Genomic DNA, 25,296 nt, shown 5'->3' with positions numbered 1-25,296 from the left:
CCATACATGCAGCAGACTGACACCCACTATGAAGATGTAGCACGACCACGAACACAAAGCCAAACAACAGCTATGCAGCTCACCAGCTCAAATCCCCCTGCAGCTCAGACTAATCTGAGCACAACCAAGCCCCCACCCAAAGAGGACACACCCCCATCCAATCAGAGCACCAAAAAAACCCCATCCAATCAGAGCACAGCCAAGCTCCCACCCAATCAGTTCAAACCCCCACTAGCAGTTAAAAAGGAAGAAACAGCTGCAGTCACACATTGCTCCCAGAAGCACAAAGCTGAAGCCTGAAGATGACGAATGAGACTTCGTCGAAACGTCGCCAAGACACTTCCAATTTTACGCGGGAGAAAACCCGAATAACCAAAGATCTACATACAAACACCCGCGAAAACCTCAGAAAACAAATATATATATATATATACCTCCTTATATTTACTCATATATGTGTTTATATACTATATAATCCTTTTTGTATGATACCTACATATATTGTTGTGACAAAATAAATAAATAAAATAAATAAATAAATATGTAGATTATGTTAGGCACACACCTAACTTAAATAAAAATCAACTTTATTTTGCTAAAACAATTGAAATAGCAAAAACAACCACCACCACCCAGCAAAAATATAAGGACTTTTCCGAAGTGCTTTTGTAAGAGTTTCAGTAAAGCCTATTTCATTGTAAACATCTATACTTAATCTGCAAGCAACTCATTTATGAATCACTGCACATATTTCTGGACTTCCATCTACTGAATAACTAAGGCTACATATTTCTCTTTCCAACTTCGAAAGTGGGGTGGAGAATGGCGCCTCCGCAACCCACAACAATAGAGGGCTGAAGGGCAACAGGTGAAGCTCCCGCCCTCCTCGTAAGGCTAACAGAACGACTCCACTCGTATGTTAATATTATCTTATTCACTCTCTCATTGGCTCCCTTGCCTTTTTTTTCTTCTCCGCGCTCTCCGATTGGCTCTCCGGAGCGGGCGAGGTGGGGCGTTTCGTTTTGTTCAAGAAAAGGTACCGACGGCGAAGCAATCTCGGGGAGCTTTTGCCCTCGTGGCCACGCCCGCCTGCCTTTTGATTGGCTGAGGAGCAGTCGGGAGCCGTAACATCCGGGCACTCTCTTAACCAGCCGGGCGAGCCATCATCATCTCCACCACCACCGCCAGGGAGTAGCGGATCAGAGAGGGAACCGCCCCTGTTTGTCCACCTCCCGAGACCTTCTGCGCCTGATCTCGCATCTTGGCAGGTGGGGACCCTCTTTCTCCCGCGCGTTCCTTCCTATCCTCATTAGGGGGAGACGGTTCCAGCTGGAAGGAGGTTGGGCAGCGGTAGAATTTTCTTTTTCCATTGCAGCCTCTCCAGCTCATCATCTGCCCCCTCCCCATCGGCAGCCCCTTCCCCTCCTTTTGATTCCCTCCCCATCCCCGCTTTGCCCCACTAGCCACATTCAGCTTGGCCGCTGTACCCCAGCCCCTCCCCATAAGATCCCCCTTCCCCAATTACTGTCATTGTCTAAGAGATCAGCGTAGGTTGGGTCTTCATTCTTTGTCCTGTTGGGTGGGGTGAGAAAGGGAATGTGGCTGATCCAAAGTCACTCGGGAGAGTTTTTAGGGCTCTGGGTGGATTTGAACTTGGGATTTCCCAGTCTTGAGCAAGTGCCTTAACTACCATAACCAATATGACTCCCTTCCTACAAAGACACACTTTTCTTTTTCTTGCTTTATAAAATCGGTTAGTGTCACTGTCCCTTTTTTTTCCAAATCCAGCCCAGATTGTTTCTTAAAACTCACTCTGTCCTGAGAACTGATTTGGGGTGTGTGTGTGACACACACACTATTTTTTCTCTTCTCTGAAATCTCAGTGATAACTATGTTTTGATTGATAGGAGGACAACTTCTCCGTGCTTCCCTTCTCTCCCCCCCCCCCCATTCCATCCTGTAATAGATTCTTCTTTATTTCAAGCTGGCAGATTAAACTGTCACTCTGCTCTATTTTATTTTCCCAGTCAGAGGGGACGTAAGTTGAAGACTACTTGCTGATTGCCCTAACAGTAACAGTTGGAAGGGACCTTGGAGGTCATCTAGTCCAACCTCCTCACGCAGGAGACCTATACTAGAGATTTGAACTGCCAACCTTTCTGAGCGACAAGCTCAACGTGGGTTGGGTCTCCCTTCATTCTTTGTCCTGTTAGGGAATGTAGCTGATCTGAAGTCATTCGGGAGAGTTTTTAGTGCTCAGGGTGGATTAAAAAGGAATTTTTTTCCCCACCTTCTCTCCTCAAGCTTTGCATCCATCTTTCTACAGTACTTTCTACAGTGCAGTATTTTATTACAAGATGCTCAGTAGGTTGAATTATCTTGCAAGTAATTTGAGTTTGTTACAAATAATTTGCACACCCGCTTTTGTGCAAGATTGTTGATTGTAATAGATGAGCCACAATTTTTTTAAAAAGCACAAAAGGAGAGGATGCAATTAAGAGCAGATAACAATCTGCATAGCTAGCTAATTAAGGTCAATAATAGAAAAGCAGGGGAGAAACAATTGATGGATTATATTCAATTATATGTTTCATCTATTGATATAACACACTCATATTTTGCCTGTCATTCTGCCCATAATTCCAAATTTTTGCAATTCTAAAGCCTCTAAAATAATGTAGTCATTGAGTATTTCAGGAGAAATTAGTCCGAGATTTGAAATGCTGTACTAAATACCAGCACTTTTATCTTGTGCTTAAATTGTAACAAGGTTGGCACATATTTGAAAGCTGGTATGTCTTGCTTGGATGAGAAGCAAAACGTCTTCAAAAGAAAAAACAAGGAAGTCCAGTTGCCTCGTGAAAAAAGCATTTTTGGGATAACCATGATGTGAATGACTGAGAATCTCCATACACTTTAATTAAACTGGTTCTCTGGTAAGGCATACATGTCTCTAGTTGGCCCTAAATCCATTTATTTATTTATTTATTTATTTATTTATTTGATTTTTATACCGCCCTTCTCCCGAAGGACTCAGGGCGGTGTACAGGCAAAATAAAACAATACAATATACAGATTAAAATACCATTTAAAAAACTTATTTAAATTAGCCTGAGATTAAAAATTTCCATACTAAAAAACCCCATTTAAAAATTAATAAAATTTCCCATTAAAACTAATTTAAGCCAGCCCCGCGCGGATAAAGAGATGTGTTTTTAGTTCGCGACGAAATGTCCGAAGGTCAGGTATTTGACGTAGATTGATCATCATCTGCTAAATTCTATTGCTATCTTGGGTTACCTTAAACAGCTTGGGTGCCACACAGTGTTTTAAGGCTTGCCTTTTGTGTCCACCTGCTACATTTCCTGCAACAAAGATGAGAATAGAAAGCTGGGCATTGGACAGCAACCTCTTGGAACGTTTGGCCAAGGCAGCAGGATTTCATAATTCACATTTGTCTCTTTGTGTGTGTATGTGTATGTGGCAGACCATGGCTGAACCACCAGTGGAAGACGAGGGTGAGGAAGCAGCTCAAAGTCAACCCAAGCAGGAATCCACTCATCAGGCCACGGTGGCAGCGAAGAACTTAGCCATTTTGAAAGCCCGGTCATTTGACGTCACCTTCGAAGTGGGAGACGAGTATGAAGTCATTGAAACAATTGGCACCGGAGCTTACGGTGTGGTGAGCTCAGCACGACGCAAAGACACAGGTGTGTAAATCGGAGAGCTTCACACTGCTCTCTGCTGGGTGGCTGTTAAGAACTTGTGTGGTTTCTCTCCTGCATAGAGGTGGGGCGTAGAGGAATTCTCCTTGACTAGAATTGCGTATCAATATATTTCCTGCTGTTCTCTTTGCTTTCTGCAAAGTTTGGGTTTAGTACCCTGAAATATTAATGCATATGGGTAGTTCTCATTTAGCCACTGCCTCGTACAGTCATCGTTTGCATTTATGATTGTGATGAAAAAATAACTATGCAGCCAAGCTTTGCACTTACGATCTTAGCAGGCTTATAAAACTGAAGAAAACTGAAGTAAGATCATATCTTAAGCACAGTGACGGTTTAACTTAACTGCTTTGCTTAATGATGAATTGTTGATTTCAGGGCTTTGACAATTCTCTGTAGCCAACTGGCCATGGTCAACTAGCCCCGGGACAACTCACAACTCACTATGGGATAATTCAATTATTTAAAATAAATTTAAAAAATATTTTAATGTTTATCATTCACATTTCATTTTGTCCCTCCTTTGGTATCCTTTCTTTAATGATTCTGTTCCACCATTTCTTTGATATTAATGTAATTGTTGTCCTATGGCGAGTTGGCCATGGCGAGTTGGCTGTAATGAGTTGTCCCATCCCTCTGATTCCAATTACGGCCGCTAAACTAGGATTACCTATAATTTACTCCTAGAAGATATTTTATATACTAGTATTGAAACAGGTAACAAACTATACAGATTAATGAGCCACTATTATTGAACTTTTATCCCACTTTTAAAAAATATTTTTTTATTGGAAAAACTCAAGACAGTCAACATACCTAATACTCCTGCTTCCTGTTTTCCCCACCACAACAATCCTGTTAGATGGATTCATTCACTTAATGACTGTTGCATTCACATAACTGCAGTGGCATTTGCTTAACCAACACCCTCACCCCCACACCAATTTTTTCCCACCACAAGAGAGAGAGAGACTGACTGGGCCAAAGTTACTCAGCTGTCTTTCATGCCTAAAGTAGGACTAGAGCTCACAGTCTCTTGGTGATTGGCCTAAAGCCTCCAGCAGGCTTTCATGCCTAAGGCGGGACTAAAGCTCACAATCTTCTGGTGATTGGCCCAAAGTCACCCAACCAACTTTCAGACCTAAGGTGGAACTAGAACTCACAATCTCCTGATTTGAGGCTACTCCCCCTTGATGTTTTAAGGTCTATGCTGCTGGGTACACATCTTATCAATACACTAGCTGGACGCCCGTGCTTTGCTACGAAACTGTGTACTTGGGATTGATAAATTTGACACTTGCAGCCTGAAACTTAATGTAGAATGTGTAACTCTGTAGCATCAGAGTGTGTTAATATAATGCAACTGGCAGTTGGAACAGAGGGGGAGGGCGAGTAGAATGTCTAGCCCCCAGCATCCATCAGTATTCATCTGGCTAGCATCCTGTCAGTGTGTGAGAGAGTTGAGGGGTGTTTGGAAACTCCAACAGTATTTGCTGTGTGAGCAAGAAGGAGACAGCAAGGTGGTTGGGCGTGGCTTAGCTCAACTGTTCTGTAGTAAAGCTGCTTGCTGCTGTGAAAGTAAAACTGAAAGTGAAACTCCTCTGTGTTTTACATTTGGAACAGATTTCTTTTCAGGTGGGGAGGGGGAGTACATCTCTTTAGCATCAGAGCGTGTTAATCATAATATAGGAGATACTAATGCTCTGATGGTCATTTTGAAAAATCCTTTCTTAGTGAGCACCTAGAAGCCAAGAGGAACATACGTGGCAAATTTCAAGTTTGTAGGCTTTACGGTTCTGGAGATTTTGTGATTAATGTGTGAGTGGTTTTCGCTTTTATATATATAGATTGATAGTGACACTGCTTTAAAGGAAAGATTTCCTGCCCAGGCCATGCATTTTCTTCAGAATGCTTTTGTTTGTGCCACGTTCAAACTTGATGCCTGGATCGAAGCCAGTCTTTCCTGACTACAGTTTCAAAATTCTTCCTCATGCTGGCTTGGGATTTCAGGAAATATAATTCCAAAGGCACTGCGTGATGCCAGCTGGAGAAGGCTTGCCAGAGTCTGGGAAATAGGGAGACTTAGTTTTATATGTTGCACTGAGATGCAGATCAGACCATTGGCATAAGGGCCCACAGAAATGCCAAGGTCCTAAACCACATAAAATGTTTAGGTTAGATTCAGAAACTCTCTGAATAAAGGAATAATGTACTTGTTTACTTTGTTCAACTTGTTGTACAGCTAGTCCTTGACTTACGACGTAACAGAGCTCGGAATTTCTACTGTAAGTCATGACGGTCATAAGTCAAGGCATCCACATGATTGTATCTGAATTTATGGAGTGTGTGTGTGTGTGTGTGTGTGTGTGGTGGTGGTGAAGTGCAATTGCTGTTACCTGGATGCAACAGTCATTAAAAAAATCAGTATATTCCTATGAGTGATAAGTCACATGGCTATAAATTGTCATGTGACTATGTTGACAAGTGTCAAGTGCCTGAAATGCATGTGTGTGTGCGTGTGTGCACGCACCTGTTGGAACTCCGGAACCAGGTGCTATAGCTTTTGGTTGTCCGTTGTAATTTTGAATGATTGCTAAAGGACCAGGCATAACTTGAGGACTACCTGTATGAATTTGAATCCATGTATGTGTGGTTCATTTGTAAACAGTGGTTAAGGAAAGGTGCAAGTTAACTGGTTGGATCTGTGAAATAACTTAGTTTGGAAAATGAATTACCTGTTTTTGGGATTCATGCAGTACAGTGTAATATACATTGACTGAATAGGCTGAGTTCCCACAAGAACTCACTGTTATGAGGACATAAATATATTAGAAATAAAGATGTATCTAACTTTCCTGACAGTTACAACAATTAATCAGTGGAACAACTTGTCTCCAGAAGTTGTGAATGCTCCAACACTGGAAGTTTTTAAGAAGAGATTGGACAACCATTTGTCTGAAATGATATAGGGCAGGGGTGTCAAACTGGTGGCCTGCGTGCCGGATGTGTCATGTGCAGGCCACGCCCACCCCAACTCTGCAAAGGGAAAAACCGTTGTGATACATCACGTGACAGCAATGTGACGCCATGAGTTTGACACCCTGTGGTATAGGGTTTCCTGCCTGAGCAGGGGGTTGGATTAGAAGACCCCATGGTCCATTCGAACTCTGCACTTTCTGATTCTATTCTATTCTATTCTATTCCTATTCCTATTCCTATTCCTATTCCTATTCCTATTCCTATTCCTATTCCTATTCCTATTCTATTCTTGAACTTTAATAATATTCATGTTATATCAATATTATATTTTGTTTTATTTTTTCTATTGTGTTTTTAAATTTTTTTTAGAAACTTTTGTTTCTAATACACTTTTAATGCATTTTTCCCCCATTTGAGAATGTGTCCATTGTAATTATTTTGGCGTTTTTTGTCCTTTTTCTTTAGTACTTTAAAAGGAAAATAAATAAATAAATAAAGTTGCACTAAGAAGGTAAAAGGTAAAGGTTCCCCTCACACATATGTGCTCGTCGTTCCCGACTCTAGGGGGCAGTGCTCATCTCCTTTTCACAGCCGAAGAGCCAGCGCTGTCCGAAGACATCTCCATGGTCATGTGGCCGGCATGACTAAACCCAAAGGCGCACGGAACACTGTTACCTTCCCACCAAAGGTGGTCCTTATTTTTCTACTTGCATTTTTTATGTGTTTTCGAACTGCTAGGTTGGCAGAAGCTGGGACAAGTAATGGGAGCTTATCCCATTATACGCACTAGGGATTCGAACTAAGAACTAAGAAATCACTCCTCAAATCCTCTCCAATAAAAGCCATTAGATTTAACAGCATATAACCAATTAACAAAACAAAACCCACCCAGTGCTTGTCAGAATGCATTTAAGAACCTTTAGAGTGACACAACCTGTGAACAGGAAACAAATTTGTGATTTGGAGAATGTGAGAGATACACACCTCATCTCTTTCTTGTTTTCCACTTGCCAGGCCAGCAGGTGGCGATAAAGAAGATCCCGAATGCCTTTGACGTTGTGATGAATGCCAAGCGTACCCTCCGGGAACTTAAAATCTTGAAACATTTCAAGCACGACAACATCATTGCCATCAAGGATATCCTGAAACCTTCCGTGCCTTATGCTGAATTCAAGTCCGTGTAAGTGTCTGTCTTAGAAGTTTGTCAGTCTTGAGAAATACTAGCTGGTCCTAGTCGTGCCTTCTAGCCCTATCTGAAATTCCGGTAGCCTCTATGAGATAATAAATTAAAACAGTTCACCTCTTCTTGTAGAAAGCTGATTAAATCAGTATGAGCTCAGAAGTTTACACAAAGAATCCTGAGGCCACAAGTTACCCATCTCTACTTTAGAAGGATTAGTTGACATTTTTATTTAATTGTTTGTTTTATGTAGCTGCCCATCTTCAAGTATATGACTTCGGTAAACATCTTTGGAGGTTTTCAATCATTGAGGTTGTGGTTGTCCCAAAGGTGCTTTTTTCAAGAGGCAATTGGACTTCCTTGTTTTTCTCTGAAGACACTCGCTTCTCATCCAAGAGCTGAAGAAGCTTCTTGCATGAGAAGTGAAATGTCTTCAAAGAAAAACAAGAAAGTCCAGTTGCCTCTTGAAAAAAGCACCTTTGGGATATATAATTTTGGGTTTCTCACATTAAATATGAAAAACACACACCAGTTGTTTGTTTTATATAGCTGCCCACCTTCTAGTATATGACTGGGTGTTTCACATCAAATATTAAAAACAATTAAAACACCAAAATTAATTTAAAAGTAAAAATAATAACCTTGCTTGATATCAGACCACAAATGCAGTTTTGACTAATTGACATGAAGGCTTCTTGAAATATTTAGTGCTTGGGGAATTTGCTACTTCTGGTGGAGGTGATTCCCACCCACCCCCCAGTCTGGTTCCCAGATCCTTTGGGACCATGACAGTTTCCAGTGAAAGATCTGTCCTATTTCTCAAATAAGGTGAGATAATATTAGTGGTTGTCCGGAAATTTGGAAATCCAGATTCAAATAATGATAGCTTGTTGGTTGTCCTTGGGTGAGTTGGTCTCTCCTGTTCTTACTTTCCAGGCTTATTGTGGATATTTTATTGACTTGGAAATAGCATGTAGAATAGAATAGAATAGAATTCTTTATTGGCCAAGTGTGATTGGACACACAAGGAATTTGTCTTTGGTGTACATGCTCTTAGTGTACATAAAAGAAAAGATAAGTTTATCAAGAATCATAAGGTACAACACTTAATGATAGTCATAGGGTACAAATAAGCAATCAGGAAACAAATCAATATCAGTATAAATCGTAAGGATACAAGCAACAAGGTTACAGTCACACAGTCATAGGTGGGAAGAGATGGGTGATAGGAACGATGAGAAGATTAATAGTAGTGCGGATTTAGTAAATAGTTTGACAGTGTTGAGGGAATTATTCGTTTAGCGGAGTGATGCATTTGGGCAAAAACTGTTCTTATGTCTAGTTGTTCTGGTGTGCAGTGCTCTGTAGCATCCTTTCGAGGGTAGAAGTTGAAACAGTTTATGTCCAGTATGTTAGGGGTCTGTAGATATTTTCTCAGCCCTCTTTTTGACTTGTGCAATATACAGGTCCTCAATGGAAGGCAGGTTGGTAGCCATTGTTTTTTCTGCAGTTCTAATGATCCTCTGAAGTCTGTGCCTGTCTTGTTGGGTTGCAGAACCAAACCAGACAGTTATAGAAGTGCAAATGACAGACTCCATAATTCCTCTGTAGAATTGTATCAGCAGTTGGAGCTTCTTGAGTTGACTCAGAAAGAACATTCTTTGTTGTGCTTTTTTGATGACGTTTTTGATGTTAGCTGTCCATTTTAGATCTTGCGATATGATATGACCTCTCAGTTCAAGGAAGTAGAATAAAAATGCACGGCCACTTTTTAATTCATTTAAAAAGAAAATTCATTTCTAAGAAAATATATATAGCCATCTGGCTCACTCACAGTAACTTTGGCGGCTTATAAGGATAAAAGCTCAATACAAGAACAAATGGGGACCAATCTTAGCTCCAGTGGATGATGTTTCTCAGGAAGGTAGAAACTACAGAGAAGGCCCTTCATCTTGGTCCTGCTGGATGGACATCCTTAGGAGAGGGGACCCATAACGTCCCCTGCCTCCCTGCTCTATTACAATTCTTTTACTCTCCATTTCCAAGTGGACAGTCTTCTAGGTAATCACATCAATATGTGATATGCACATCAGCATATGTGCAGTGCTACCATTCTTGAACAGCACACAGGGTTATTTTTACAACAACCCCTAACAAGGAAGGTATTGCGTGCCTGCATGCGAGGAAAGGAGAGGTCCAAGATTATTCAGCAAGTATTGTATGTGACCAATACTCTAGATTCACTCTTTCATTGTCTTATGCCCTTTCTTCCTCCCACCCCCACCCTCCATTGGCAGCTATGTGGTGCTAGACTTAATGGAAAGTGATCTCCACCAGATCATCCATTCGTCACAGCCTCTCACCTTGGAGCATGTGCGCTACTTCCTCTACCAACTCCTCCGAGGCCTTAAGTACATCCACTCAGCAAATGTCATCCACCGAGACCTCAAGCCCAGCAACCTGCTGATCAATGAGAACTGTGAGCTGAAGATCGGTGACTTTGGGATGGCCCGAGGCCTCTGCACCAAGCCGGTTGAATACAAGTACTTCATGACAGAGTACGTGGCCACTCGCTGGTACAGAGCCCCAGAACTAATGTTGTCTCTGCACGAATACACACAGGCTATAGATATGTGGTCGGTAGGGTGCATTTTTGCAGAGATGCTCGGGCGAAAGCAGCTTTTCCCCGGGAAAAACTATATCCATCAACTGCAGCTGATTATCACCGTCCTGGGCACTCCTCCCGCCAAAGTGGTCCACTCCATTGGTGCTGACCGGGTGCGTGCCTACATCCAGAGCTTGCCGTCGCGCCAGCCAGTGCCATGGGACAGCCTCTACCAGAATGCCGACAGGAAGGCCTTGTCTTTGCTCTCCAAGATGCTCCGCTTCGACCCGCGCGAGCGCATCTCTGTAGTGGAGGCCTTGAACCACCCGTTCCTGTCTAAATATCACGATCCGGACGATGAGCCAGATTGCGTCCCGGCTTTCGATTTTGACTTTGACAAACAGGTGCTTACCAAGGAACAAATCAAGGAGACCATCGTGGCGGAAATCAAGGACTTCCACGAACGCCGGGAAGGCATCCGGCGGCAGATCAGCTTCAAGCCAGCTCTTAGGCCAGCCGTGGTGGATGGCGGGGTGGATGATGCCACTAACCAGGCGTTGCTACTGCGCTGCAACGATATTGACATGCCCAGTGCTGGTTCTCCACGCGCCGATGATGATTATGCGATGGCCTCTCCCATGCCTTACCCAACGGAGACCATTGACTTCACCTCTCCTCTGGTGGCTTCCTCCGTCACGCCGCCAGAAGTAAAGGCTGAGGTGGAGGCTCCAGTGGCCCCACCAAAGCGGGAAGGCGCCATCTCAGATGACACCAAGGCTGCTCTCAAAGCCCTCATCTTGCAGTCTGCACTCCGAAATAAAAACAAAGGTAAAGTTTCTTCGGGTTTGGCCCTGGGAAATGATACAACAGGCGTCAAGGTTGGAGGTAATCCAATTCAGGGGTCCCCAACCTGTGGGCTGTGAGGGGTTTGCAACTGGGCCACAGAAACGGCCAGCCAGCATGTTCACATGAACGCACCTCCTCACTTGCTCGAGCAGCGGGCGAGCATGCGCGCATGCTCCACTAAAGTGAGCAGCAGGCACGTTTGCACCCTGCTTGTGCAAAGGGAGCTGTGCATGTGCGTGTGCTTTCCGGTCATTTGCATAGAAGCATCCTCTCCCCCCCCCCCAGTCTGTAAAGCCAGAAATGTTGAAGGATTCTACGTTATTTACCTTTCCTCTCTGATATACAGGTAGTCCTCAATTTATGACCACAATAGAGCCCCGATTTTCCGATGCTAAGCAAAACAGTCGATTTCCCCTGTTTTACGATTTTTTGACTTGGTTGTGAAAAGAGTGATGTAATTATTAAGGGTAACAAGCAAATCTGGATTCCCTCATTGACTTTGTTTGCTGGAAGTCAGCTGGGAAAGTCACAGATGGGGGTGACATGATCCTGGGACAGTGCAACTGTCATAAGTCCATGCCAGTTGCCTGAATTTTGATCACATGACCCTGGGGAGGCTGCGGTAGTTGTCAGTGTGAAAACTGGTCAAGTCACTTTTTTCAATGCCACTATAACTTCAAATGGTTGTTAAGTGAAGGGTTTCAAGTTGAGGACTTCCTTTTCAATTTCATCCCAAATCAAAATCAAGTAATCTTTTAGAAAAAACAAGCCTTTTTTTTAAAAAAAACCAATCAGATAATATTTATTGCATATAATACTGCATCTTGATAACATTGCATCTTAGCAATGACTGCGTTGCTCAAAACTACTCTTTGGAGATTGTAACCCTGAAGAGCAGGATATAAACAATTGCAGTAAATAAGTATACAGATGCAAATGTTTTCACCTGTTTAGCTTTGTATTTGTTCTTCCATCATTTTTACATCTGCCCTGTTTTAAACACAAAGCAACCTTGAATATTCATTTCAGGCAAAAGCATAGCATATCATGAAGCTACTAAGAAATGAAATGTAGGTAATCCTCAACTTACAACTCAATTGAGCCCAAAATTTGTGTTGCTAAGTGAGACATCACTTAAGTGAGTTTTGCCCCATTTTATGATTTTTCCTGCCACATTTGTTAAGTGAATCTGGTTTCCCCATCAATTTCGCTTGTCAAAAGGTTGCAAAGGATGATCGCATGACCCAGAGACACTGTGACCATCATAAATGTGAGTCAGTTGTTAAGCATTCGAATGTAAATTACGTGCCCCTGGGGATCCTGAAACTGTCGTAAGTGTGAGAAATGGTCATAATTCACTTTTTTCTGTGCCGTTGTAATTTTGAATGGTCTCTAAGTGAACTGTTGTAAGTCGAGGGCTACTGGCATTCTTTTAGACCCTAGAAACCTGCTTTAAAAAGCACAGCAGTTGTTAGTTTTCCAGGGTTCAGTATCCTGGATACTGTAAGATCATGATAATTAAAAACCTGGTTAGAACCCAGGAAAATGCTTAGAAACCTGGGGATAATTGGAGTAAATGCAGCTAATACTTGACTTACAACCACATTTGAGTCCCAGATTTCTGTTGCTAAGCGAGACAGTTGTTAAGTGAATTTTGTCCCATTTTACAACCTTTCTTGCCACAATTTTTGGATGAATCACTGCAGTTGTTAAGTTAGTAACATGGTTGGTAAGTGAATCTGACTTCCCCATCGACTTTGCTTATCGGAAGGTCACCAAAGGTGATCACATGATCCTGGGACACTGCGACCGTCATAAATATGAACCAGTCCATCCAAATTTTGATTATGTGAGTATTTGGATGCTGCAATGGTCATAAGTATGAAAAACGGTTGTAAGTCACTTTTTTCAGTGCTGTTGTAACTTTGTACAGTCACTAAACAAATGGTTGTAAGTAGAGAACTACCTGTAGTGATGCCTATGGAGATTCTCAGTCATCCAGGTCATGGTTGTCCCAAAGATGCTTTTTTTTCAAGAGGCAACTGGACTTTCTGATTTTTCTTTGAAGACGTTTCGCTTCTCATCCAGGAAGCTATTGTAAATCCTTCCATTCCTCACCATCCAGTCAGAGCTGAAGAAGCTTCCTGGATGAAAAGTGAAACGTCTTCAAAGATAAATCAGAAAGTCCAGTTGCCTCTTGAAAAAAGGCACCTTTGGGACTACCGGCAGTGTGGCCTTGATAATATGCTTGCAGCTGCCATCTTTCCTTTTTGGATTCCTTCTTCACGAGTACCACTTGCTCCTTCTGTCCTGCAGATATACCTTCCTCTGTCTCAGAAACTCCTGATATCCGGCGACCGGTAACGGCGAAGGAACGCCAGCGTGAGAGGGAGGAGAAACGGAAGCGGCGCCAGGAACGGGCCAAGGAGCGGGAGAAGCAGAAGAAGGAGAAGGAACGGGAACATAAGGACATGCTGACCGAGAACGACCGGAACCTTCTGGAAAGATGGACCAAGATGGTGGACCGCACCCAGAACAAGCCAATCCAAAACGGGTCCACGGTCCCACCCCAGAAAAACACGGCCAGTCATGCCCTACCTTCAGTTTCAGCTGCCAAGCCTTTGCCCCCTCAGGCCCATGCATCGACCTGCGTCACTCCTGCCGCTTCTCGTAATACGTCGGCACCTTCTGAATTCCTTGCTTTCTCAGACAAAGCGGCACCAGGCCTTGCCCCCAAGCTCACCCTTGTCCCAGTGGGGACCGAGCTAGCCTCGGTCCAGGCTTCTAACGCCAATGTTATTCGCTTTTTCCCGGCCCAGACTGCCCCTTTCGTGGTGGCCACCCCGGCTTGCCCCAAAGCCATCCCTGCCAAGTCCGAGTGCCTCTTGAACGTCAAATATGCCCCGAGCCAGATCTTCCAAGGCCCGTATGGAGTGACGGCCCTCAACGCTTGGCGTAGTGTCTCTCCGCCTGAAAACTGGGCTGTGTCTGGACAATTACCTGTTGGTCAGCCTGAGGTGGCACCCACTGGGCCTTTGTCAGAACCGGTTGTCAATTTTGTGGCAGGAGCTGAGGCGGATCAGTCTCTGTTCCAGTCTGAGATAGGCAAGTCTGAACGTCCGCCCCAGGGACTGTCCACAGAAGAAATTAGAGGGTCAGTTCAGTCCCAGGTGACGTCAGGACTACCTTCGGAGTCCCCCGATATCAACGTGGTAACCCAGCAACTGTCAAAATCTCAGGTAAAAGCCCTTGAAGGACTCTTCTTTTTGATATTAGGAGGCTTGGGTAAGTCAGCCTATTAATGTTTGTGCCTTTCCTATTATATCCCTTACTCTAATCCACAGGAGTTGGGAGCCCTCTGGCATCTCTAGAATGCCTAGGATGCTTAATAGTTGAATTCCTACAACGTTTTGTGCAGCGTTTTTTCTTACGGAGCTCCTAGACATGAGCAAGAGTCTTTTTGCAGCCTGAAAAAGGAGTGCAACTCTTTTTGTTATGTGTGTGTGTGTGTCGGTCAACACAATGCCTTGAATAAATCTGTTTATTCTGGATCAGATCTGGAGAACATTAATTTTCTTCCACTCCCACTGAAAGGAATTTAGCAAGTTTAAACTTGTTTATTTCTCCGACTTCTGATAGTTGATAAATGCAGCTGAACCTACCCTTCCCCTCCTTTCCTTTTATTTGCTAGTGTTTCCCTTTTCCTGCTGTGCTCCAGATGTGCTTTAACAGCCATAATTTTCAAAAAAGACGCTGACTGAGGGGATCTCTTTTTAGAGTATCAAGTTGAGGAGATTGGTTTGCTCATGGGGGAAGGAACAGCTGTGTAACTAGGCTATTCATGCAGGAATAAGATTATACGGAGAGTCCCTGGTCTTCAAATTGTTGGTAAAGGTAAAGATTCCCCTCACACATATGTGCTAGTCATTCCGGACTCTAGGGAGCAGTGCTCATCTCCGGTTCAAAGTTGAAGAGCCAGCGCTGTCTGAAGACGTCTCCTTTGGCATGACTAAATGCCAAAGGCGCACGGAACGCTCTTACCTTCCCACCAGAGGTGGTCCCTATTTTTCCTACTTGCATTTCTTTACGTGCTTTCGAACTGCTAGGTTGGCAGAAGCTGAAACAAGTAACGGGAGCTCATCCCGTTACGCGGCACTAGGTATTTAAACCACTAAACTGCCGACCTTTCGATCGACAAATTCAGTGTCTTAGCCACTGAGCCACCACGTTGGTATCAAATTGTTGGTAGTTCCTACATTAATTTCCTTTGGTTCTTCATTCCAGGTGGAAGATCTTTTGCCTCCTGTTTTCTCGGGAACACCCAAAGGCAGCGGTGCTGGTTATGGGGTTGGATTTGACCTGGAAGAATTCCTGAACCAGTCTTTCGACATGGTGGGGGAGAACAGAGAGAGGTGAGCGGTATTTCACGTATCCTGTTTGTTGGGGGCTTTGTGTGGAGAAATTTGTGCCGTGGAATCGGTGGAAGAATACATGCTTTCAGGGACAGATGTTTGCTTTTATTGGAAATAGCTTCTTGGTGGGCAGCAGGAAGTAACATGGCCCTAATAGACGAAGACGTTGTGTTTCTTCTATTGGCTTACATGCCCTGATACCATTGAAAACAGGGCAACCTTCTTTTGATAGATGTAAGACAAGGAGGAGCCAGGATACGACAGTGGTAAGATGTGACAAGTAACAATTCTTACTTGGAATCCATCTTCTGCTACCTGCTTCCCTTCCACCCCCACAAAGCCCAGGTAGCCTCATGAAGATTATGAAAGATGAGGCCCAACGTATCTAAAAGGCACCATCTTGCGGATGGCTGGTTTGGCATGATTTTCAAATGTGGCGATTTTGGACAATTTAAATTTGTTCCCTATTCTGCAATTGCCACTCTTCCTGTGTTTGGTGAGGTTTGGAGAATTGGTTAACTGCTGGCCTAAAAGCCAGGGGACTCTGAATTCTAGGCCTTCCTTAGGCCTGACAAGCTAGCTGGGTGACTTTGGGCCACTTACTCTCTTTCAGCCTAAGCCACCTCACAGGTTGGTTGTTGTGGGGAAAATAGTAAGCAGGAGGTACGTTCGCTGAATAATAATGTAACTTGTCTTCTAATTTTTGCAAATGAATCTTTATTCTCTCAGCCCCTTCGGTTCCTTACAGCAGCCCCTGAGGGCCTAAGTGATTTGGGATCCATCAAAAGCTATGCTGCAGCAGCTATCAGTAAATTTGATCTGCCTTCATGCCATGGAAAAGAATTTTATTTGGAGACATGAGTCCACTTTTTAAACAGGGGGCCAATTTGCGGTCCCTCAGACTGTTGGGCCCCCCGGACCGACTGGGTGGGTGTGGCTAGGTGGTCATGTGACTGGGTGGGCGTGGCCAATTTAGCAATCCATTTTGCCAATTTAGCAGTCCATTAATACAGTGCAATTCGGGGAAGAGCTAGGGAGGGCTCTGATGCCGCCGTCTCCCACATGCTCCTCTCCCTCCCCGCCACCGCTCTGGCTGCAGTCTCAAAGATCAGAAGGGCCATGTGGGAAGAGAAAAGGCAGCGAAACTTGCAAGAGCAAAGACGGGAGAGCAAAGCAAATGAGTGAACCTTCGGCTGCCGGCTGACCTCTTTATTCCCCCTCAGTCCCGAGGCAGGCCTCTGGAATGGCAGCGGAAACAGGAAGAGAGGCTGGGTGAGACCCAGACGCTTTCCGGCTCCCCTTGTCCCAGAAGCATCAACCTTGCACTCTCCTTTCTCTGCTAGCGATTGCCCCCTTCTCCCTCTCCCTCCTCGCTGCTGGGTGATCCCGTGTGAAGAAGGGGGTGGCCACTAGCAGAGAGGGGAGAGTGTGAAGTTGGTGCATCTGGGACAAAGGGAGCCAGCCACAGCTTCTCACCCGCCCACCCTTTGGCCTGGGATCAATGGCATCACCCCCTCCACCAACGGGCCTTTCCCCACCCACCCGCGCCCTTCGTCCTTACCTTTGCGGCATCAACGGTGAGCATTGAACTGTTGAAATGAGCAGAACTGGGAGGTGCGGCTGGACAGTGGAAGATAATGGCAACGGCTGGAGGAGGGACAATATAGTTGGCTCAGCCTTACGGTAGGCGAGGCACCTCCTCTCCAGGGGCCCCCATAAGCCAGAAAAAGCCATCCACATGGGGAGTGGCTGGGAGAAGAGGGGCGAGGGGCGGGGCTGGATCCTACCACTCCATGGGCTGGATTACATTAAAGCAGTGGGCTGTATCCGGCCCGCGGGCCATAGTTTGAGGACCCCAGCTCTAGGATTTCATTTTGAATAGTTTCTCAACCTTGGCAACTCTAAAATGTGTGGACTTCAACTCCCAGAATTCCCCAGCCATCATAGAGTTGCCGAGAAACACTGATCTGGATTATTTAGTCTTCCGTATCGTTTGTCCATTGCTTTGTCTTCATCCCATCTCCTGGTCTCTCTCTCTCCCTTGTATTTCACTTTATTAGTCAAGGTGACTCCGCCCCACTCTCGGCCTCGCTTCTCGCTGATTGGTTGGAAGTCCATCGCATGAACCCTGCTGACATGGAGTCTCTCCAACAAGAACTGCAATTGGGCTCTCCCATGATCCTCTCTGACATTCCGGACCTGCAAGACGCATGAGAAGCCGAGATCCTGTTGGGCAGCGTCTTCCTCTTCGGTCTTTCTTTTTTCTTTTTCTTTTTAAACTCAGAATGGATGTGGAAGATCAAGGCAATTTGCCTTCTCAATGACTTGGGTTGGAAATGTCACCACAGTGCCTGTGCGTTTCTGTTGTTTTGCTTTACAGCAAAGGTGAATTGGTCGGATGTTTCAGACAAGAGGTCTTTTGCAATAAGAATTGAAGTAGACTTGGTTCTACACTGCCTTCTGCAGGCATGTTGAAAGACACACACACACACACACATACACACACACAAACACACACACAAATCAGGAAAGGATTCTTGTCAAAAACACTAAAAGGATGCATCATCTCTTTCCTTGGAAACAGGCATCCAGTCAATTTCTTGCTTGACCCCACACTGTGTTTCCTTACCTCATAGCCAATAAACACAGATAACATTTTCTGTTTAAAATATTGAAAGCTCTTCGAAAGGGCTGAATTCATGTAAAACATGTTCTCCAGGTCTTTTAAGAAAGAAAGATGCACATAAGGATCAAATCCAGCCTTCCTCCATAGGCAACTGTTTTCAAATTGGTGCCCTCCGGATGTATCGGATTTCAGCTTCCCTAGGCTTCCCTTCAGTCCTCTCTTAGATACAGGTAATCCTCAATTTACGACTATGATTGACACCCCCTCCCCTGAGTTCCGTTGCTAAATGAAAGATTGGTTAAATGGAACTTTGCCCCCTTTTTACGACCTTTCTTGCCACCGGTGTTAAATGAATCACTGCAGTTGTTCAAGTTAGTTACATGGTTGTTAAGTGAATCCGGCTTCCCCATTGATTTTGCCTGTAAAAAGGTCCCAAAAGGTGACCACGGGGATGCTGCAGCTGTCATAAATATGAGTCAGTGGCCAAGCATCCAAATTTTGATCCTGTGACTGTTGGCAATGGCCGTAAGTGCGAAAAACGGTCACGAGTCGCTTTTTTTCAGCGCTGTTGTAACTTTGAATGATCGCTAAGTGAACTGTTGTAAGTCAAGGATTACCTGTATTCTAAACTTCAGTCCTCCATAAAATATGAAATCTGTTTGGGTGACTTGAGGGCAGTCACTCTCTTTTCAGTCCAAGCCCACATCCTCAGGTGTTGGGAAAATAGTCAGGAGGCTGATGGATATAAATATAGTTGTATAAAATAAAGGCGGGATATAAATCTAATAATTAAATGAATAGCCCTCTGGCTTCCTAGGGATAATAGATGCTGAAGTTCATGTACATTTGGAAGGCGCAGGTGGGAACATTTCTTTTTCATAGCATGCTTTGCCCTGCACTGTGAAACAGCTGGATTACAAACTTGTGGAAATCAATTGAATTAGGCCAACGGGCTGTCCAATCTCATATGCTGTATTCTGACCAGCTATACCTCTTCAAAATCTTGGATAGAGGATTTTCCTGCATTTCTGAAACTGGAAATACCAAGAGTGGAAGCTTCAGCCTTAAAACGCTTCAGGTTTTTGCTTTTCTGTTTATTGGTTATTACTGTGGTTGCCCAGAGTAACGTCCTGGAGAACTTTGACAGCGGCTATCTTCAGTAATGCTGTGAGGATGGGACAGAAAGGCCCACAGATTCCAATGGAAAAGAGACATAAGCATCAAGGGTTTCCTTGGCCTCACCTCAACGTGCCATATGGTCATGCAGAAGAAGCCTTCAAATTATGAGGCAGGGGAGGGAAGTCTATTAAATATAGGTTTTTCCTCCTGTGATGGTGTTGCAGTGACCATGATCGCCCTGAGGCAAGGCAACCTCCTGCTTTTTAAGAGAAGATATGCAATGTTGATGGTGCCTACGCTCAAGGTTTTTGAAAACAGAGATTGTACAACTTTGTCTTCTGCTTTCTGTGTACAGATGTGACTGTCCTACCAATACATATAGTACTGTCAACTAGAGGAAGGGACCACTTCTCCCTCTAATTTACACAGTTTCTACCCCACGTCTGCTGTACCAGGAGCCTTTTAAAGAGCCTTCTTTGTGTCCAAGATAGCTGGACAAGACTTGTTTCCAGCATCCTGATTGCCATATCAATGTGCCTCCAGACAGTGGCTGTTTAACAGTGTCTCTGTAAGGCTGGCGCTACCATACCTTGTCTGCAGAAACCCGGGTGACCCTTAAGTGGCAGCAGGCAGAGAATTTTTGTTCCTGTTAACTGTCATCTTAGATATTTGCAGCCCAGCTGTAATATTCCTGATAAGGTCTTTGTGAACACCCTGCATATTCAGCCTGGTGACTTACATGGCCTGCCACTAATGTGCGTGTATGTATGTTGTGTATGTATATGTGCCTGTACCTTTTATTTATAGAGCTGCATTGGCGCAGTGGTCAGAATGCAGTACTGCAGGCTGCTTCTGCTGACTGCAGGCTGCCAGCAGCTCGATTCACACCGGCTCAAGGTTGAATCAGCTTTCCATCCTTCCGAGGTCGGTAAAATGAAGACCCAGATTGTTGGGAGCGATATGCTGACTCTGTAAACTGCTTAGAGAGGGCTGGAAAGCACTGTGAAGCGGTATATAAGTGTATGTACTATTGCTGTTGCTATTGTATCAAATTGGGTGACCTGTTTCTGTTTTGGTAGTGCCCGGTAGATAAATGTTTTCGGTTAGCAAACCCTGAATCTCTTGTAAGCTTCCATCTTACCAGCACAGGGTGAGACTTTCTATGTGCAAGACTTTGTGAGCCAGTATTCTGTGGAGCAGCCTGAATTTTCCTACACCTCCAGTGTGAAGTTGGGCTCGCCTGATATAATTAAGCCATCCTATGATTTGTTTGACTCTGGTTGTGGGAACGTGTTGCAGCTTATATACCATGGCTTAGCATGTTGAGCCAACTCATCGAATTGTATGTGAAGGTGTATTCCCCCCCCCCCCTGAATCATGTTTTAAGTATGTTTCATCAAGATATGTGTGAAGGAGAATCTTACTTGAGTGTAAGTCTCTTTGGATTTGATGGCACCTGGGTTTGAGTAGATATATTTGTTATTGCTTGAAAAACAGCAACGATGGCACCCTTGGAAATGCTTTGGCAAGATTTGTTCCTTTGGATGTGACTGTTCCAATATTTAAGTTGCCTATCTTTAAATTTAGAAGGTTTTTACTTATAAGCCCCTGCCCTGAAATATCTAGTCCAAAATTTTGGGTGGAGATGCTTTTGTGTTTCTATAAAGCAAGGGTCTCCAAACTGGGCAACTTTAAGACTTGTGGACTTCAGCTCCGAGATTTCCCCAGCAAGCCATGCTGGCTGGGGAAATCTGGAAGCTGAAGTCTACAAGTCTTAAAGTTGCCCAGTTTGGAGACCCTTGCTCTAAAGCAATGTTTCTTAAAGAAGTGTGGTCTTAGGATCTCTGGAGGCTCTTTCAGGAGTCCTCCAAATCCAAATTATTTGCCAACTTGTGTTGAAAAATAATGCAATACTAAACAACTTGATTGGGTTATCCTTCTTTTTCTTTTATAATATAGGCTGGTACCATTTCCCCTCCCCTCATAAGCCTCAGCAGGATCCCTCCTCTTCCTTGGTTGACCTGTGGAAGAGCCTGCCACTTTGCTGGGAGGAATGGGACCAATGGGAACCATAGATTGTGAGAAAAACTTCCCATTCTGGCCTGCCCCAAGGATCCCTTCCTTCCAGAGGGCGCACCCATAGGCATCTCCAGCCAGCCCTTTCTCAGCAGCAGCCATCCGTATCGCTCCCTTGTCCTTCCTTCACTGACCACTGCCATTAAGATATTTCAGATTTTGGGCTCAATTCCAGAGTAGCCAATAGCTACTCCCCCATTGGCCCTTGCCGGCAGCTGATTGGGTACAGAAACCAGAAGGAGGTGGGAGGAAAGGCAGGGATATGCCCACGAAGATCACGTGATTCATGGCTGATCATGATGGCACAGCAGCATGGCAATGTTGAACGGCCACAACTTTACCAGATCCCACGGGCGTAATCATGGGTCCTGGATTTGGAGTGCATTTTTTTAAAAGTTAGCCCATCTGAATTACATCGATTCAAAAATTATTGCTCTATGATGCACCATTTTGCCCAGTTAAAGCCTACAAATAAACTGGCATATTTATATTGAATAAAATTCCATCACTTGATAAAGGCAATGAATACATCACTTTTTAATTTGTAATAGGGTAAATATGGATAAATACAACTCATACCGCCCTGAGTCCTTCGGGAGAAGGGCGGTATACAAATTAAAATATTATTATATTATTATTATTATTATTATACGAATAGGGGTTTTTTTTTTGATCCTCCATATTTTTTAAAAGTAGGTAGGGTTCCTGGGAAAAGAAAATTTAAGAGACACTACTCTATGGAAATATATATAATGCGTTATTTAGTAGAAAAGCTCCTTTTCCAATTCATAGAGCAGGAGTATCAAACACAAGACCCACGGGCTGGACCTGGCCCATGGGGTTTTTAGAGCTGGGCTGCAGGGCAGCCCTGGAAACAGCAAAGGTTTGGCCCATGGTGCCTCTGCTAGTGAAAACGGAGCTTGGGAGGGCTGTATGTGGCCCTCCCGAACTCTGTTTTTTCTGGCAGACGGTTGCAGGAGGGCCTTGTGGCTGAAAACAGAGCTTGCAGGGGCTGCATGCATCCCTCCCAAGCTCCAATTTTGCTGGCAGCGGGTTGCAGGAGGCCATCGTGGCTGAAAACGGAGCTTGGGGGGGGGGTTGCATGTGGCCTTCCAGAACTCTGTTTTTGCTGGCAGAGGCTTGCAGGAGGCTACCGCGGCCGAAAGTTGAGTTCACCAGGGCTGCATGAGGCCCTACCAAGCTCCGTTTTTGCTGGCAGAGGGTTGCAGGAAGCCATTGTGGCTGAAAACGGAGTTCAGTGACCATTTTCACTGGCAGAGCACGCGGGCTGCTACAGGTACCCCCACACAAGTGACGTCAAGCTGGCCATGCCCACTCTGGCCACACCCACCCAATTGCCCAAGTTCAAACAATGCTGATGTGGCCCTCAATGAAATTGAGTTTGACCCCCCCCTGTCATGGAGTATGGCTATTAAAATTACTTGCTGTCCAATTAACTTGGATTTAGTTGGAATCAGTTGGTCAGACTTTCCTGTTACTTCCAAAGTAACCAGTGTCTTCACCCCTAAAATATTTACAAGCCAAATTGTTACACTATTCCATCTTCACCCTCCCACCCACCCCCACTTGCCTTTCACTATGCGGGTGGGAGTGTGTGGATTTGAGAGTTGGTACAGGTAGTCCTCAACTACAACCACAAAATGGTTCTGTCATTAAGCGAGACAGTTGAGATGTACCTTATTTTACGATCTTTTGTCACAGTCATTAAACGAATCACTGCAGCTGTTAAGTGAACCATACAATCGTTAAGTGAGTCTGGTTTTCTCCATTGACTTTGCTTGTTAGAAGCCAGCTGAGAAACTTAACAAAATGGTGAAAACATGACCCTGGGACAGTGCAATTGGGATAAATATATTTCAGTTTCCAAGCCCCCAAATTTTTATTATATGACCATGGGGTTGCTTGCAGCGGTTGTAAGTGTGAAAACCGGTCGTTTTTTTCCAGTGCTGTTATAACTTCAAATGGCGACTAAATGAATGGTTGTAACTCGAGAACTATCTGTACATGGAGACCGTATGAACTTTTCTGATCAATACAAAATTAACCTCTGACGATACAAAGGTCAGTTTTGGGACCAAGCCTTGGGTGCAGCTTTGAATTAGTATGTGAAACTTGTTTGGAGAGCTTTGAGCGTTGTGTCAGTTATTTGTGGTGCCTTGGTATGGTGTTCTCCCCCCCCCTCCCATGATGTCTTAGGGAAAAAAAGAAATTGTTCATTAAACTTTATATTAAAATTGTTATTTGTAAAATGCCAGAAGAGTGTTATTTTCCTTTATGGGTAGTGTGAAACATCTCTCAGACGTTTGGTTTTTGAGACTTTCCACAGATACTTTGAAAAATAAAAAAAAAGATGGAAAAAGCACAATGATATGAAGGAAATATATATATATCCCCCAAGAAAACATTATCTGGGTCTCAGTTAACAGTCTCCAGAAGAGGATTAAACAGGCAGGAATATCCCACACCCCTGAAGAGAACCCCGGATCCAAAAAGATCTAGACAAACTTGAACAATGGGCAAGTCCAATCCAAAAAAATGAATTTAATGTGGAGAAAAGCAAAGTTTTACATTTAGGCAGGAAAAAAAAATCAAAAGTATAAATACAGATGAGGCGAGACCTGGCTCAAAAACAGTAAACTGTGAGAGGGACCTTGGAGTCCTAGTGATGATCACTTGAATATGAGCCAGAATCATGCAACAACAGACAAAAAAGCTAATACAATCCTGCGTTGCATAAATAGAGGCATAGAATCAAGATCATATGAAGTATTAGTATTGCTTTATAAAACCCTAGTAAGGCCACACCTGGAATACTGCAACCAATTTTGATCATCATACTACAAAAAAGATTGAGATTTGGAAAAAGTTGGGAGAAGATCGGGGTGAAATGCTACCAGATTGGGGCGGTTTGTCCAAACTGGTAGTAAATAATGGTATTGGTTTGTTGAACCGGTAGTAAAAAAGATTTAAAAAAAAATTCCAAAGATCAGCTGAGTGACGTGCGATCGTCTGAACTTTTTTGTTTACTTTTTAAAGCATTTTTAACTACTAGTTCTAGAGAACCGGTAGTAAAAAAATGCTTAAGAAGTTTTTTTTTAAAAGTTCCGAAGATTGCGTGTTGCTCAGCTGATCTTTGGAACTTTTCTTTTACTTTAAAACCGGTAGTAAAAAAGTTTTAAAAAAGGTTGCCAAGCTCGCGCGCCACAGTTGATTTCCCCCCTTGCTGTCTACTTCCCAAGCCTCCTTTTGGCGCGTACTGTGCATGTGGACGCAGCACGTGTTTGTTGAGGACTATGCATGCGCGTGCGCAGCGTGTGCTTGTCACACAGTGTGTATTTGCAGCCAGTGAACCGGTTTGTCCAACCGGTTCACATTTCACCATTGGAGAAGACCAAGTGGGATGATCAAAAGCTTGGAGACTAAAACATGAAAAACAACTGCAAGATTTGGGTTTGGCTAGTCTAAAGAAAAGAAGAATTAGGATCGACATGATAGCAGTCTTCCAGTATTTGAGGGGCTGCTGCAAAAAAGGGAGTCAAATTATTCTCCAAAGCACCAGGGGCCAGGACAAGAAACAATGGGTTGAAACTAATCAGAGAAGCAACCTGGAATTAAGGAATAAGTTCCTAACAATTAACCGGTGGAACAGCTTGCCTTCAGAAATTGTGGGCACTCCATCATTGGTGGTTCTTAAGAAGAGACTACTT

General features: G+C 44.0%; 1 protein-coding gene across 1 annotated transcript; it reads left to right on the top strand.

Moving 5' to 3' along the window:
- Positions 1 to 1,138: 1,138 nt before the first annotated feature.
- MAPK7 (mitogen-activated protein kinase 7) lies at positions 1,139 to 24,619 on the top strand. Its single transcript, XM_058181180.1, has 7 exons — positions 1,139 to 1,268; positions 3,488 to 3,710; positions 7,719 to 7,884; positions 10,182 to 11,317; positions 13,652 to 14,574; positions 15,620 to 15,747; positions 17,808 to 24,619. Exons 2-7 carry the CDS (start codon positions 3,491 to 3,493, stop codon positions 17,959 to 17,961), a joined length of 2,727 nt encoding a protein of 908 aa, XP_058037163.1. The 5' UTR covers positions 1,139 to 1,268; positions 3,488 to 3,490; the 3' UTR covers positions 17,962 to 24,619.
- The last annotated feature ends 677 nt before the right edge of the window (positions 24,620 to 25,296 follow it).

The sequence above is a fragment of the Ahaetulla prasina genome, chromosome 4 (assembly GCF_028640845.1).
Source record: "Ahaetulla prasina isolate Xishuangbanna chromosome 4, ASM2864084v1, whole genome shotgun sequence".
NCBI lineage: Eukaryota > Metazoa > Chordata > Lepidosauria > Squamata > Colubridae > Ahaetulla > Ahaetulla prasina.
This window is presented reverse-complemented; position numbering and strand designations above follow the sequence as displayed.

What these genes read in the sequence shown, in the direction of transcription:
- MAPK7 (XM_058181180.1), top strand. Translation starts at nt 3,491, where the DNA reads ATGGCTGAACCACCAGTGGAAGACGAGGGTGAGGAAGCAGCTCAAAGT. An exon ending in ACTCCGAAATAAAAACAAAG is followed by an intron (nt 11,318 to 13,651) that starts GTAAAGTTTCTT and finishes TCTGTCCTGCAG; the next exon opens with ATATACCTTCCTCTGTCTCA. An exon ending in AGCAACTGTCAAAATCTCAG is followed by an intron (nt 14,575 to 15,619) that starts GTAAAAGCCCTT and finishes TCTTCATTCCAG; the next exon opens with GTGGAAGATCTTTTGCCTCC.